General features: G+C 50.4%; 1 protein-coding gene across 5 annotated transcripts in view; it reads right to left on the bottom strand.

Moving 5' to 3' along the window:
* The window catches only part of Dlg3 (discs large MAGUK scaffold protein 3), a 59,538-nt gene extending 47,254 nt beyond the window's left edge, over nucleotides 1–12,284 (bottom strand). For 2 of the 5 annotated variants that reach the window (XM_004648029.2, XM_004648030.2), the window contains exons 1-10: nucleotides 11,581–11,940; nucleotides 8,573–8,626; nucleotides 8,269–8,319; nucleotides 7,735–7,859; nucleotides 7,348–7,517; nucleotides 6,936–7,072; nucleotides 6,403–6,547; nucleotides 5,681–5,840; nucleotides 4,094–4,250; nucleotides 3,412–3,514 (exon numbers count right to left, since the gene is read on the bottom strand). In XM_004648029.2, coding sequence (XP_004648086.1) covers nucleotides 3,412–3,514; nucleotides 4,094–4,250; nucleotides 5,681–5,840; nucleotides 6,403–6,547; nucleotides 6,936–7,072; nucleotides 7,348–7,517; nucleotides 7,735–7,859; nucleotides 8,269–8,319; nucleotides 8,573–8,626; nucleotides 11,581–11,940 — 1,462 coding nt within the window. Of the gene's footprint in view, nucleotides 1–2,445; nucleotides 2,629–3,411; nucleotides 3,515–4,093; nucleotides 4,251–5,097; nucleotides 5,226–5,680; nucleotides 5,841–6,402; nucleotides 6,548–6,935; nucleotides 7,073–7,347; nucleotides 7,518–7,734; nucleotides 7,860–8,268; nucleotides 8,320–8,572; nucleotides 8,627–11,580 lie in introns of those variants that run through there. The other 3 variants (XM_004648031.2, XM_004648032.2, XM_004648033.2) reach the window with 3 other exon arrangements.
* Between the last annotated feature and the right edge of the window lie 3,975 nt (nucleotides 12,285–16,259).

Genomic DNA, 16,259 nt, shown 5'->3' with positions numbered 1-16,259 from the left:
TGCACCCTCTGTATGTACAAAGTGGAGAGAATGTTTAAAATTATAATGATAAACCAGGTGTGATGGTGCATGCCTGTCATCCCAGCATGCAGAGAGCTAAGCCACGAAGATCGCCTCAAGTTTGAAACCAGCCTGAACTACAGTGTGACCCTGTCTCAAAAAAAAAATGTAGTGATAGAGGCACAACTTTGTACAACTAAATTGTAATCTTAAATGGGGGAATAGTACGGTATATGACAATGCCTCATAAAAGTGGTTTAAAAGGGGTGGCAAATGCTCTTACTTGAACTGTCTCTATCAGTAGTCAAAGCTGTTTTAAGCCCTGTGCTACATGCTATCCAGCTAAAAGTGCACTGGCTTGACAATGGTGCCTCAGGGCATAGTCCCTTCTCTGCCACATCTTTCCCTCATTCTTTCCCTAATCTATCTTTCTGTTATTTCTCCAATCTCTTTTCCTGTTGTTCTACCCTAAATTAGGCCTTATGTCTCTCAGTTGGTAGAACCATGCTACGTCCCAAATGGCGGACCTCAGGACCCGGCGTCTTGCTGACCCTCAGCAACTTTCCCTCCATGGCCTTAGGCAAGTCGTGTCCTGACTCCCCTTGGCTATTCCAGTCCACACAGTCAGTGGGTGGACTACATGATCCTGTTCAGCTTTCATGTTCTGTGTGAAAAATCCAACTAATGAACACTTAATTGGCCAATAACATGCAAAGTCACTGCCATTTTTGCAAACAAACATATTTGTTTTATTCATTTTATAAATAGCCACCATGATGCAATCCTCCAAAGAACTATATTTAATATAGTTATAAAATGATCAACACGGAGTTCTTCTTTTTAAAAACTAGCACTTTAACAAAGAAAATTGAGAACCTAATGTGGAATTCTCCCTAGATGAGTCTCTAAGGATTCATTGAAAAAAATTTTCAAAAAGCTTTTTGCATGTTGGGGCCCTAAAATATTTAGTAAACCAAAGAAAGAAACAAAATTGGGGTGTCACTATCTTAACAACTAAATCCTAAGAGAAGACAAACCTTATGTAGCAGAGGGTAGAAAGACTGACACAGCACTATGCTCAGAGAGTGATAAATATGGCAGGAATCCCTTTAACCTGGACGACTTACAGCTTTTTATGCAAACCAGTTGCATTCCTCCAACAAAAGTTCTAGAATGATGTAGCCCAGTTTCCAACACACCACCACCAGACAAATTCAGAGTATTCTTTTCATGTGCCCAGCATCAGAGCAAAACCGAAAGAAACACCAAATTCTCCTACACACACACACACACACACACACACACACACACACACACACATTTCCTCTGCAGAACCTCCACTGTCTTGGTTATGGGTATGCCATGGATAAATATCAGTTGCTAGTAAATATCTGACAGCCCTCTACTGATAAGTAAAGAGCACAAGCAGAAATCATAAAAACAATAACCCTAAGGTGTGTTTCTTGTCTGTAATCCCAACGCCAAACATGGAGAGAAATGACTCAAAGTGTCCGCTTGCATCCTGCTTTCCCATTACCTCAGACCAGCAAGTTCTCCTTTTAGTTACCTCCTTGCACTTGTGTCCTCTGTCAAACAAGTCTCAAGCCAAGGGTGGCAGGCCCTCTCTCCTTTCTCTCTGCGCTGTGGGGACCCAGAAGGAGCACAGGGGAGGGGGCCAAAGGGACAAAAGTGGTGCTTTCAAGTCCTCTCTTCTGCTCCTCTCGGAATTAGAGCACCTGCCAGGGGCAGGTCCCTTCCTCCACCTTAACAACTGACCCACAAGGCCTAGGTGTCCAAGGAGCACTGGCGCAGCAGCCCTAAGGGACAAAGGCCAAGCTTACAAAGGGAAGTGGAAAGGAAAGAAGAACAAAAGAGAAGAGGCAGGAGAAAACCAAGCCAAGAGGGGTGATCCTCGAGGTTAGGTAGAGACATGGGGGGTGCGCAAAAGTCCCCAGATTCTCCTGGGAAAGGCATCTAACAGCTGCGGAAGGCACAGCAGCCTGGAGGAAAGTAGATAGGCCCAGAACCCAGGCTCTGTGACTCAAAGAGGGCACAATTTGTGGGTGGGAAGTAATGGCAAACAGATCAAGGCCAGATAGGACCCAGTGGAAGGAACAGCCTGGTGCAGCGATGTCTGGAGCTCGTTCTGGGTCCCGGGAGCGCGGAGGCAAAGGAGAGAGGGCCTGCCACCTTTGCCTTGAGACTTTTTTGATGGAGGACAGAAGTGTAGGGAGGTAACTAACTGGAAAGCTTGCTGGTCTGAGGTAATGGGAAAGGAGGATGCAAGTGACCCAGATCACAAGGGGCTGGGGACAGGAGCAAAAGCTTTCAGGGGAGAGGGCTGAGTGGGGAGAAAGGCACAGTGTTGGAAAGAGTCTGAGAACGCAGCCTTAGAGAAAGGCTAGGGGACAGTAAGGGAGCCTGACCACGTCCGCCCCACCTCACCTGGCGCCGAGTCGGAGTCCAGATCTAGTGCAGAGAAGGCGCCGGCTCCGGCCAGTCCCTCCGTCCCGCGCGGGAGACCACGGACACAAAGCGGGGCGCGCAGGAGGAGGGGAGGCGGGGAGGAGGGAGCAGACGGGGGAGGGGAGCAGAGGGGAGGGAGGAGGAGGAGACGCCGAGGCGCGCAAGGGGGGAGAAAGGAGGGCCTCCCGCCGCCCTCCGCCCGTGTCAGGGGGCGGGGTGAGAGGCAGGAGGCCGCGCTGCGCTGGCCATTGGTCACTCCGTCGGCCTGCGGGCAGCCGCGCGCTTTGCCGCAGCTCACCTCGGCACCTGGCCTTTGGCTGGTGGCAGCCAATCAAACGCCTTCATTTGCATTGCCGGGCCCCGCCCGTTTGCCCCGGCCAAGGACTGCTAGCTGAGAACACAAAGGCCCCCAGGAGGAGAGGGTTGACGCTTGGTCGCCTACTGCAAAGGCACAGTATCATCTTTTCGTGCATTTAAGGGTCTCTCATAGTCACGTTGATCAGGGGAAGGAAATGAGACCCAAATAAGTTTGGCCCAAGATCTCTTAAGAAGTCGAATCTCTTTCCCCCGATATCATTCTGACAAATGCGCCTCCGGTTCTAGGGCGCAGAGTTCCCAGTCTCGCCTCCGAGCCCTCTGTCTTCCCTCCCCTTTTTCCAGTCACCCTCATCTCCATCTTCTTCCCATGTAGGCTGCTGCCCACTACTGGCCTTCTGTTGCACTGCACCTCTCATCAGCAAGCTCTGAGCACAGCCTTCTTGGGTGCTCCCAAGCCACCAGACCAACCCCTGTCCGGCAGCAAAAGGAAAGATGAAGAGGTTACAGCACTAAGAGCAGCAGGGACCTGCTCATGTGATTTTGTTAGCCATGATAGGGAAAACTAACCCTTAATACAAACCTAATCTTGCCCCCCCCCGCATCTCTTCCCACCTTTCTTTCACCTACCTTCAGGTCTGTACTGGGCCACAATGGTGACTGACTGGCCAGCCCGTTTCAGAGCAGCTGCAGCCTGCTCATGAGTTGCATTCCTCAGGTTCACTCCATTCACCTGTCCAGAGAGAGAAGCTATAAGACACCCCAAAAGCAAGAAAGGGGGTCCTCTATCCTAATCAGAGAGAAATGGGTAGCCCATCTCTCAGCCATTTAATGTCTTTCCCAAAAGTCCATCCTTGTCCCCAGAAAGAGACCTAAATGATATGACATCTTTACTGTAATAATTATCTTTCTGGAAGAAAATGCCAATCAGAGTTAATATCCAAGAAACAGCTGGGAGCAGTGGTGCAGGCCTATAATCCCAGCACTTGAGCAGCTGAAGTAGGAGGATCACAAATTCAAATCATTGCTGGACACTCTCTCAAAATTAAAAAAAGGTGAGAATGTAGCTCAGTGGTACAGTATCCCTGGGTTATATCTCCTGTACCTCCCAAAAAATTCAAGGAATATTCATTTCCTCAGGGATGTCTAGTTTCCTATCTCTCACTGACACTATCTATAAAGACAGCATATGTTTTCTCCAGTTCTTAGCTCTTTCCTCATCTAAAGAAGCATTCCTTGGAGGAAGCAAGGTCTTCCCCCCTCCCTCTGAGACTGGCACAGCTCTCGTCCTCCCACCTCGCCTTTGTCTCACCGATAAGATCCGGTCTCCCCTGCGCAGCTCCCCACTCAGGTCGGCTGGGCCTCCTGCCAGGATGAAGGAGACAAAAATGCCTTCTCCATCCTCTCCTCCTACGATGTTGAAGCCCAGGCCTGTAGAGCCTTTGTGCAGGATGATCTTGCGGGGCTCTCTGATGGAAAATGAGAGGAGATATGTCAGAACAAAGGGATATGGGAACTATTGCCCCTGTGAGGTCCAGCCTGGAACAAAGACCCATACTTGCCATAGGGAGTAAGGACTTGCATTCCCTATATATGATAGTCAGTTCCTCCTTTCTTATCCTCAAACCTGCTTGGCTCCGTTTTCTATCAGATGCCAAGTTTCAGTTCCTCTTCCCTCCTTTTCCCTGAGGCCTCCTAGTCAACTTCATAATGGGCAGCCCACTACTCTAAGTCAACACACTCCTATCCTGAACTCTAGAAACAAAAGCCCAGAGCCCACTCACTGACCTTCCTTCCCCAGTCTCCTAACCTATCAATGAGTGTGACAGGTCCTAAACCACAAGAGGAACCTGTCAGGGTTAGTGGGCTCACTCTGGGTTGGTTGCACAACATACTTATTTTTCACCTGCTCCTCTGCAGTCTCAAAATTCCACCCACCCACTATGAGTGAAGATAGGACAAGGGGGTCAGAGATACCCCAACAACATATAGTCAACAGCTACCACTAGGCACATGGCTGCTAGGTGAGGGGGGAAATAGAGATGGAGGAGATAAAAATTCTGAGTCTCTAAAAGGTGCTTGGAGCTGAACTCAAGGCAGGAGATAAGCATATGAAAAATCCCACTAAAACCAACCACAACTGAGGGATCCTTCTCTAAGTGCTCACAGAACCACCAAGCATGAGCAAACAGCCCCACATCCATCCAAACAGGCTCCCCACACTCTCCCACCAAGACTCCTCCTCCTTTGTTCCCAGCCTCAGCAGCAAGGGAGCTCCCCCACTAGTCATGGATGGTCTGGTACCTCCACTCCTACCTGGCATCCCCTCTGGGCCGCAGGGAACGCAGAGGCCAGGCCCACCTCTGCGAAGCCCTCCTCCAGGCAGAGGCTGAGCCCAAGCCCAGGGCCAGGCCAGAACCTGAGAGCTTGCAAGCCCTCTCCATGGCTCCTCCGACTCTAACCCGTCACTTGCCCTTCCGGCTCCACTGCAGCCTACCCAGCAGCCTACCAGGCCCCACCTGGCAAACCTGTCCCCCGAATCCTGGCCTGCCCGACCAGTTCCACCGATGGGCTCCTTCGCAACGGTGGGGCGGGGCATTTCCCAAGAGGCCACTGGGCCAACTGGCTTGTTAGAGTCCTGTCAAGACCAGAGGCTGAACTCCTTCCTTCAATAACTTGGAATGGCTGTAGCAGAGGGGGCTGCCACTCTGCCAGGGGCAGGGAAACTCCACAGATGCACCCCAAGGACTGAGAATGCCCCCTCCTGCTTCCAGACCTCATAGAGGGGAGTGATGAAAGCCTCATCCTGTTTTGGCCTTACTACAACGTTTGCCACCCTCCAAAACTGGATTCCCTTCCTCCGCCCTCCTCAGTTGGATGAATGGGGCAAGAGTCTTACCTGGTGAAGTCCTCCTCGGCCAGCATGTGCCTCGGGATAGGAGAGTATCGGGTGGGTGGGACCTGAGGAGGAGCAGGGTAGCTGACCTTGCTCTCCACTGGCCCAAGATAACCCAGGCTGGAATTATGGCTTATGTGGTTGTCAGCCAAGGCAGTAAAAGCTGGTATCAAGAAAGGGAGAAGAAAGTTCAGAGATGGTCCAGGAAGATATCCCTGGCAGGGGAGCTCACCCCCCCAAGGGCTGTCCCACCCACACTACACCTGAGGCACAAAAAAGACCGAGGCAGGGGTGCTGATTCCTAGCAGCACCCCTCCGCATTCTGTACACCCTCCTCTCCTCTTGCACAGTCCCTTTTTAAATCCTGGGTTCACTCCTGTAACTCTTAGAAAGAGCTGAAGTCAAGGCAGTCTACAAAGAAAGGTGTGACTAGAGGTGTGACTAATAATAATCCCTCACATCTCTGCATCTTAATACAGTTTTCCAAGAGCTTTCCTGTCCATGATCTCATTTGATCCTTGCACTAGTCCTATGAGGAAGGCAGCACATTAGCTCCTTTCTGCCAAAGAGTGAACTAAAAACAAGTAAAATGGACCTGTCCAAGGTCATTCAGCTCCACAGGACATAGCGGGGTCTGGACTTGGTTCTTTGGAGCACTATCCTGTACTTGCTTTCTCTTAACAAGTCACATCTTCTTCCCAAACCAGGGATCAATGGGTACGTACTGCTGGCGTAGTCTGGGGGAGCATACATGTCGTTGAGGTGGAGGCTGCCTGGCTTGGCCACCTTCAGATAGACCATATCAGATGTGTTCTTCAGTGAGGCCACAGCTTCCTCGTGCCTCACATCCTGCAGATTTGTGTTGTTCACCTAGAAAAGGAGAGGCCTCAGGCTGGGGCTCTGAAGAAATGGAAGCTTTGCCTGGAACCCTTAAGGGTGTCCTTTCAGTGAGAGTCAGTAGTGTGCTAACAGAGGTCCAAGTACAGTGTTGTGAGGATCCAAGACAGCCAGAAAGTAGGGGCAGGACCGGGGGAGCCCCTGCCACATATGAAATTAGAGTTTTGGTATCTGGGTAAGCACAACTGAGATGATGTTACTGAAATTCCCCAAGATTCCCTCAGTGAGATTCAGGAGTAGAGAGAGAGAGAAAAGGAGGGGGGAAGGGAGGGAGGGAGGGGAAGAGGGATGGAGAGATAGAGCATGCTGGAGTTCCTCCTACCCATCTACCATTTTGGCATCCCTAGGAAGGGTGTCTCACCGCCAGCAACCGGTCCCCAATCTGTAGGCGACCATCCTTCTGAGCAGCTCCCCCTTCAATGATCTTCGTGATGTATATGCTATTGTCTCCTGGGATGTGTTGGTTGCCAATGCCTCCAGCAATGCTGAAACCCAGGCCTGTAGGACAGTGAGCACAGAGTGGAAAAGGGCCACAAGAAGTTAGAGTGTTTGGTCAGTCCCAAAGCCAACTCCTCTCCCCCAGTCAACCCACCAGTCCCTGTGGAGCTTCCACCCAGAAATCCCAAACCCTGGGATACCACTCCAAGGTCAGGAAGGGTGAAGCTTCAAGTCAAGAAAGAAAGCGATAGGGCTAGAACTAGGAGAGTCATGTTATGAGTAAGACCATTCCCCATGGGGCTCTGGCTAGAGCGCAGGAACCTAGAGGGGCACACCTTTGGGCCCTTTGAGCAAGTTGACCTCCATGATAGTCTCAGGTGGAGGCTGTCGTCTCCGAACCACCAGCCGCACCACGGGCCCTGCCTCCTTCAGCGCCTCCACGGCCCTGCTGTGCACCACCTCCGACACGTCCACCTCATTCACCCGAAGCACACAGTCATTCACCCTGTGGGGGAGGCCAGAGGGGCATGCCACTGTGCCACCACTCCTCCACCTCCCCTCCACAATTCCCCACCTCCTGTCCCCTCCCTTTTGCTCCCTCCTCTCTCCTTTCCCATCCCCAGCTCAGATCTAGTAGATGGATCACTCCACTAGCCTGGCCCTCCTCCCCTCCTCTCCATCCTACCCTGGTCCCTCAGAGCCTTGCTTCCAGGCCATCTTACCCCAGCCTCCCATCCATGGCAGCTGCTCCACCAGGGATGATCTTGGTAATAAAAATGCCAGGGTCATCAGGGACATGCGGGTTGTCGATGCCACCTGCAATACTGAAGCCCAGGCCAGAGTTCCCCTGCAGAAGGGGGTGGAGGGCACAATCTGTACACTCTGAGAACACAACACCAGGTTTTTGACACCCCATTTCCCTCTCCATCCCACAGTGGGTTCTCTGGGTCTCATGATAGACTGGGACTCAGTCATCAAAAACCTGGCAGCTTCTCTGCCTGTGCTGACCATCCTGGCAGAGAGGCCTGAGCAAACCCATCCCTTCCTCAGGTCCCCAGGCCTCAGCCAGCAAGGTCAATTAATATTTGTTAGTGAGTTGATTGATTGATGCAGCACTGCAGCTTCCCAGGGCTGCTGTTTCCCCATACTCTGGATGTAGGGTCCCCCAGGAGTCTTGAAATCACTGTTCAGGGTCTTCCCTTCTCCTGGCTCCCACCTCCTCTCTCCTTTCGTCCCCTCCCCACTGGCAGACTCACCCGTTCCAGTACTATCTCCTCATATTTGAACATGCCATCACTGCCATTCACCTAGGGAAAGACACAGACACTTCCCTCAGTGTCTCCTGTCTCGCCAGCTCTCTGCTTCCAATCAGCCTGCCCCTTCCCCATGCCCACAGAGAGCCCGAGTACACCCCAGGGCACCTCTAAGCTGCAGATGGGGACAGACTGACCCCAAGGGGCCTCTCCCCTCCCCTTGCTTCCAACCACAGCAAGCCAAATCCAGCTGCTCATTTAGCCCAGATCAGTCATCTGGGCCTGAGCCAGCCAGTGGTGCACTCACCGAGAGGCTGGACTCCAGGACCTCGGGGTTCACTAGGAGGGGTGCAGAGCTGGCCTAAGGGGGATGGCAGAGATGGAGCATGGCGGGCATGCCACACCACACCCAGCATCGTGGGGCACCCAGAGGCCTGGTCAGGGAACCCTTCCCCTTCTGAACCACAGTTCTCCCTGACTTGGGGATCATAGACTCCCACTATGTCAGAGCTGGGAGGACAGCAGACACCATCTTATCGAACCCTGCTCATACAACAAATGATGACAGTGAGCCCAGAGAAGGTATGGGATATGCCTAAAAACATAGAGGCAGTTAGTGGCACAGCACTGATCTCAAGGTGCTCTTTGAATTAAATCAAGTTGCCAAGCCCCTGATGTTTTAGCCACGTATCCCATTCCCCATCAGGACACGTGGAACAAAGGAAAGTTGTCCCTTTTTGAGTACATCATGAATCCTCAATCTACACCTTCGGTGACTCCAGGAGCCCAAATGGACAGAAGGAGCCAAAAGCTGAACCTGTTTTCTCCCAAAGGGTCTTTTGATCCTGAAGTCTTTATGTGTCCCAGGGGAAAAAATGTTAGGGTAGGATCTGATCAGGAGTCAGACATCAAGCCAGGGCCAGGACAGGAGCAGGGTCAACAAGATTCCCAACAAGGGAGAAGTTAACACAGAGGACAGATTCATATCAGAGCCCATACTCTTCAACATGCAGTTGCCACGGGGAAGAGAGGCAACAAAAGAGGCTGAAGACAGGTTTAGTAAAGCAGAAAGGGTGGAAACACAGGGGTAGCCTCTCAGACAGGACATGATTATGGTCATTTACGTGGACAGACAAATAGCACCTGCTCCCTGGTTCCATTCTCATCTCCAAGCATGGAGGAGCCCTCTTGCCTCTTTCCCCAGCTATCCCCATTCCATCCCTCATCTTCCTCTGGCCATGCTGTCCCTTTCCTGGTCCCTGGCCTTAGAAGAGGAGAGCTGGAAGCCTGGGGTGTGGGCTGCTCCACACGCCCAGCTCTGCGCCCTCCTCCCATTTCCACTCTACAAAGCCATGGCTTTAAGAAACAGAGAAGCGAGGGAGAGAGGGCTGGCTAGTCATGCCTTCTCCATTTATGGGTTTGGCCCCTAGACTCCATGCGTGGCATCCCTGGGAGTCAGTGGGAGGACTCCAGCTGCAGCCTCACCCTGGTCCCTGATCCCAGCAGGAAGAATCAATGGCTTGTCATAGACCCAAAACGAACACAGCTGCCTCAAGTGCCGTACAACAGACACACAGGCAAAGGGACACCCATACGACTCTTGTATGTATCTGGTGTGCCATGTGTGCCCACATGTTCTCAAGCCCAGTTTGAATGGTACCTGTAGACTCCCAGCTCCCAGAGACCAATCGTTCAGTCCCCTCCCCCCAGTCAGGGACTTTGCCCCCAGGGCCAGGAGCAACGCAGGGATAAGCAAACCCTGGCAAGGAAACCTTAGCCACTGGCCTAGCCTTGAGATTGGCACCTGTCTCCCGGCTGGGCAAGACAAGTATGAGAGAGTGCTTGCAACGGGAGGGCCAAAAGACAGAGGGGCATGGGGGAGGAGACTCACTGCAAACAGCAAAGGGCCAAGGCAAAGAGCACAGGAAGCAGTAAGGATGGACAAACAGAAGGCCCAAACTGAGAATGCCCCTCCTCAGAAGTCCCACCTTTGCTTCTCAGTGAGAACACATCCTGTCCCCAGAGGAGGACAGAGGTAGGCAGAATGATCGCCAGCTTGGGGCAGTCCACACCTGCCCTCAGCAGTGCAACCTCCTCCTCTCTCCCCACCCTGGGGGCTGCAGAGCCAAGTACCAGACAGGCCCTCCACCACACGTGCCAGGGACCTGGCTCTGCCTGCCCAGCCTCCATTTTGCTGCTTCTCCCACAGATGCTCCTTCCATTTTCTAAGCTGGCAGTTTAGGCTGAGAGTGGAAACCGGAGTTGTGCCCAGCACCCAGGGGCTCCTGAGCTGTGCCAAGTCAGGGCCAAGGGGCTCTGCTCTGGAGGTACTCAAGGAGGACATGCCCCACCGGGGCCAGTCCCTGCTCCGGGGCAGCTGTTCCTTGCCTAGCTCCAGGTACCATGCCTGCTCTAGAGGAAGAAGCTTGCTTCACCACCCCTCGACCCCGGCACACATACTTCAGAGCTGCTTGGACAAAAGAGTCTGTCCTTCTCAGCAGCATCTCAGCCTTGCTTGGGACATGTCTCTTGCTCCCCCCTCTCCACTCCCTTGCCTGTCAAGCACCTCTCACCAGGGATACCACACACACACACACACACACACACACACACACACACACACACAGCCACATGCTCACACATATACATGTAACCACACACACAGAGAAAAGCAAATATAGTTATCCCTGCAGTCTCATCTAGAGACACCTCCACATTCAGAGAGACATCCCCACACACCCATGTGCACACTGACACACAAAGGGACTGGGGCGGAGAGGGACTCATGGCATGGAGGGAAGAATCTCGGCAAGCTGGGCACATGGGTTCCTCTACATAGATTCATGGGTGCATAGGAGCTCCATTGCCTTCCTCCACACATCCCAACGCGTGTGCACACACACACTCACACACACTCACACACACTCCCCCTACGCAGAGCACCATGCCCCCTCCTCTCCTCCTGTGGAGAAACACACCACATACAACCCCCGCAGAACCTCCCCCCCCAGCCAGACAGAGACACTGCCACCACCCCCCACTGAGACAAACCCAATCTCCCCCCCCCCACAGGAAAATGTGCCCCTCCACCAGACCTTCACCCTCTGACACACAGGGCTCCTCCCAACCCCCTCCAAATGGAGACCTCCAAACAGACACACACAGGAAGCCCACCTCTCTTTACCCAACTGCAATGCTAGGTTCTGGACCCACAGCCATGGAACCCCCAGCAATCCCTGCTGCACCCCAGGCCTCTAGGTTCCCACTCCTCAATCCTCCTGGGTTGCCCCACCATCCCCTCCTGCTGGTCCATACCTGCTCATACCAGTCCCGGTTGGTACAGGTGCACTCCGGCCACCAGCTGGGGCCACTGCCGTTGAGTTTGGGGGTGCTCTTGCCTGGGACTGGCTTAGGGGGCACTGGCCCCACGTCCCGACTGGTAGGGATGAGCTTGGCCTTAGTGCGAGGGGTGGGGGTGGCCCCTGCCTGCGAGGGCAGAGTCTGAGAGCTGTAGCCCCCATAACCGGAGCTGGCCCCATTGCCCCCACCTGGCCCATAGGGGTCAGGCACCTGCCCCCAGTCGCCGTAGCCCGGAGGCTCGAGGCGCCGCAGGGCGGCCAGGCGAGTCACCTCATAGCACTCGGGGCACTTACAGCAGTGCTGGTGCTTGTGCATGGCACTGCCCCCCGCAGCTCGGACCCCCCAGCCCACGCCAGTTTCCACTCCGCCGCCGCCGCCGCCGCCGCCGCCGCCGCCGCCACCGCCGGGCTCCCGGGCACACTCACACTGCTCGGACCAGGAAGGGGGGGGCACCCGCGGGGGCGCCCGGGCGGAGCGGGGCCTGGGGCCGGGCGGGCGTCCCGGGGCCTCTGCCCCGACGCTGCCCCTCACCCATGGCTCCCCCTCTAGCACTGGCGGCTCCGTGTCGCCCGTCGTGGCTCCTGGGCCGAGGCCCAGCGGCAAAGAAGAAGTGGGAGCCCTGGCAGAGGCTGGGTGCAGCGAGGACCGCTTCTGCTCCGGTCCCCAGGATGGATCTGAGTGGAGTCAAGAGCATCTCTCCCTGGCTCCCTTCTCAATTGATTCCAGCCAATCAGCGCGCAGAGTCAGGCAGCGGCAGCGGCAGGAATGCTAAACAGCGGCTCCTTAAAGGAACAGAAGCAGCTGCGCCCCCAGGCTCAGCCCCAGCTTCCCGATCTCTGGGGCAACGCCAACCCTAGGATAGGGTGAGGGGCTTGGACCGCTGAAGAGCTCAAGCACACGATGTCGTATCCCTAGATCCCTGATTTCAGCCCAGCCCCAGCCCCAGCCCCACCTCACCCCACTTCCGAGAGGGAGTTGCAGAAAGATGCTCAATGGGTTCCTGGGCTTGTTCTGAGCTGAGGCCACCAGAAGTGATGATTCAAGGAAGCAGAACCGACCAAAGGAGGTTGAAACAGGGTGAGGAAGATTCTCTCCTACAAGAAAAGAAGGAAGAGCATGTGAGGCCTGCTCTCCTGTCAATGTCTTCTCCTCAGGACTATTGTTCTCTCATCCTCTAAGCCCCTGAAATGGCTGTGACCTTACACTTAACCTCCTTACATCATCAGTGAGGGAACTCCAACCCTAGAATAGGCAGTAGCAGAAGACTGTAAGCCATTGTCCCTGACCCACACACCCCTATCCCTAGTTATATGGTTCTGATACTTATGATGGGGGAAGGAGCTTCAGGATGCTAAGAGAAAAGCGTCCAGGACAGGAGAAGGGAAGAGACCTGAAGTGGGAGAAACCATTCTGTGCGTTTGGAGAAGGTCTTGGGAATAACTGTCCTAGGATATCCCCTTATCCTCTGGTTCCAACTTCGGGGCTGGGAGTAGGCTGACAAGCCAGGAAGGCTCTTTTAGTTCCTTTGCTTTTGCCTTCAGTTACCAATTACTGAGTCTTGGGGCTGGGGAGATAGCTCAGTAGAGTAAGTGCTTGTCTGACAAGCTCAAGGTCCTGAGTTCAACCCCCAGTTCCAAAAAAAAAAGAAATTACTGAGTCTCTACCAAATTTTAAGTGCTTCATGCAAACAAAACCCCTACCAAGGTAGTAATATTATAACAAGAATTTCCCTAAAGAGAAATCAAGGCTCAGAAGTGTTAACATGGTAAGGTAACACAGCTGAAGGTGACAGAATCAGGATGCAATTATTTGCCATTTGACTCCAAAGTCTATGCTCTGAACCAGCCTAGTACAAGAGGTCCATTTAAGTTCTAAGACCTTATATCTGAGTTCAAGTCAACAAACAGTCATTGAGTACACACTCTGCACCAGCCCTTGACATAAGTGCTAACAATAGAAATTCACTTTTAATTCAAAAAATATTCATAGCAGACACTGTTCCAGGATTTGAGGATACTACTGAAAAAAGAACAGTTTTCTGTCCTTGGGGAACTTGCATTTTAGTGAGCAGACGCATAAAAATAATCATAAGTACGTGTGGGGATAGGTGATGAAGGTAAAAGAAAATGTGTATCATGGTAAGACAGACTGGAAATGCTAGCAGGAGACACTAGGTTGGGATTTTTTTTCTTCATACCTTTTACTAAGAAAATTTTCAAACATACAGACAAATTAAAAGAATTTTCCTGTGAACATACAATTATCTACCAACTGGATCCTCACAAACATTTTTTTCCAAAATTTTATTGATAAACAGATAGCAATGAGACAGTTTCAAATCAAATCGAAAGTACAGTTTCAACAAATAATACATTGCATATATTCTTCTTAGTGGTTAATTGCTGTACAAGGAGGACTTGTGATCCTATTTACAAACACCATTAGAACAAATCATTCTATTCATTAAGAGAATGCAACTATATATCTATCCTAACCATTTTGAATACACACATACAAAATGGACATTCATCTGTATCCCCTTTTTTGTTAGTAGAACAAATCATTCTATTCATTAAGAGAATGCAACTATATATCTATCCTAACCATTTTGAATACACAGATACAAAATGGACATTCATCGGTATACCCCATTTTTTCTAAGCTCACAAACATTTTACTGTATTTAGATGTCATTATATCACACACCTATCTTCTAACTTTTCTAAAAATGAAAATTTAGCAATAAACAAAACTGTTGAAAGAATAGTACCATGAACACCAAGATGTCTTCCTCATGAAGTTAACAAATGGTAGGTGACGTCCTGTTGTGTTTTCTCTGTTCAGCTCTACAGCCACTCTTTCCCTCTGCCCCATTTGAATTTAAGTTTCATTGAACTTCGCTTCTAAATACTCCAGCAGGCATATCTTGCTCATAGAGACATTCCTCCACATAACCACAACTACGATACTTAAGAAAATTAACGATACTCTCTTATCATCTAACATTCAGCCTATATTTGGAAGTTTGGCCAAATTTGTCCTTTTTCAGTACAAATGATTCAACCCAGGGCCTTGTTCATGCTAAACAAGTGCTCCCAGAATTGTCCAGGCTAGCCTCAAATTTGAGATACATTGCACACTCACGAGCATCTGGAATTATAGGTATCCACCAGATTGCCTGGAAAATTTGCCTTTTATATTTTAAGGACAGAAGAAGGAAAGTCTATTTTATGTACTCATATTTTTACTTTAAAAAAAAAGAGCCCAAGGCCTTCCCACTGAGCTATATCCCTATCCACACCTTTTTGAAAGAGGTTTTTGGGCCTGGGAGATGGCTCAGTAGAAAAAGCACTTGCCTGGCAGGTGCAAGGGCCTGAGTTCAATTCCCACTTCTGAGAAAAAAAAATTATTTTGGGGCAGGGTCTTGCTAAGTCATAAGTTGCCCAGGCTGGGTTTGAACTTGTTACCCTGACTCATCCCCTCAGAATGCTGGGATTACAAGCTGTAGCTTCATTTTTTTCCCCTTACTTCCTGAGATCCCACAGTTCTTTAATAATTTTCCTTCTGGTCTGAGGAGTTCTTTGTGCCTTGCTGTAGAATGGGCCTGCGGACATATATTCTCTTAGTTTTCCTTTGAGAATGTCTTGATTTCCTCCTCATTTGCAAGGACACTGTCACCACATACATCATTCAGGATTGACAGTTCTTTTCTTAAAGTATTTGAAATATTTTATGTCACTTGTTTCTGATGCCCATGGCTTTTGGTGAGAACTACACTAATATTCATCATGTTTTCCCTATAGGTAAGGTGTTTTCATCTCTCTTGTTGCTTTCAGTTTTGGTCTTTAGTTTTCAAGAATTTAATTATGATGTGTCTTGGTGTCAATTCTTTGGATATATTCTGTTTCAGGTTTGTCCAGTTTCTTAAATCTGTAAGTTTCTGTATTTTACTAAATTTGAGAAAATTACAGGTATTCTTTTTTGTTTGTTTGTTTGTTTGTATTTTGAGACAGGATCTATCTGGTTCAGGGTGGTTTTGAACTCACTTTGTAGCCCAGGCTGGCCTTGAACTTGTGGACATCCTCCAACCTCAGCCTCCCTTGTGCTGGGATTACAGGCATGCGCCACTGTGCCCAGCTCATTCATTACTTCTTAAGTCCTTTTTTTTCAACCTCATTTCCTGTCTTTTCTTCTGAAACTTTAATAACATAAATGTTAGTTCTTTTGTTGTAGTCTCTCATAACTCTGAGGCTCTATTTCTTTTTTAAAGTATGTTTACTGTTGCTGTTCAGATTTGGTCTCTTTTTAGTGCTCTGTATTCAAGTTACTGACTCCTCTGTCTTCTCCATCTTATTGTTGAGGGCCTCTGAGTTTTTTAGTTTTGTTATTGTAGTTTTCTGTTTTAAAATTTTTATGTAATTTTTTTAGTGTATCTCCTATTTTCTTACCAAAACATGCTAATTTTTCTAAAAATCAGATTTTTATTGTCTTTTTTTAGATATCTTACTTGACATTTGTTTTCTTTCCATAATTTTATCAATAAACAAATAGCAATGAGACAGTTTCAAATCAAATTGGTAGGACAGTTTCAATAATTAACACATTGCATACATTCTTCCTAGTGGTTAATTGCT

This window comes from Octodon degus, unplaced genomic scaffold (genome assembly GCF_000260255.1).
Source record: "Octodon degus isolate 3935 unplaced genomic scaffold, OctDeg1.0 scaffold00347, whole genome shotgun sequence".
Lineage (NCBI taxonomy): Eukaryota > Metazoa > Chordata > Mammalia > Rodentia > Octodontidae > Octodon > Octodon degus.
Note: the sequence above shows the minus strand (reverse complement) of the source record. Positions and strands in the feature narration are given on the sequence as shown.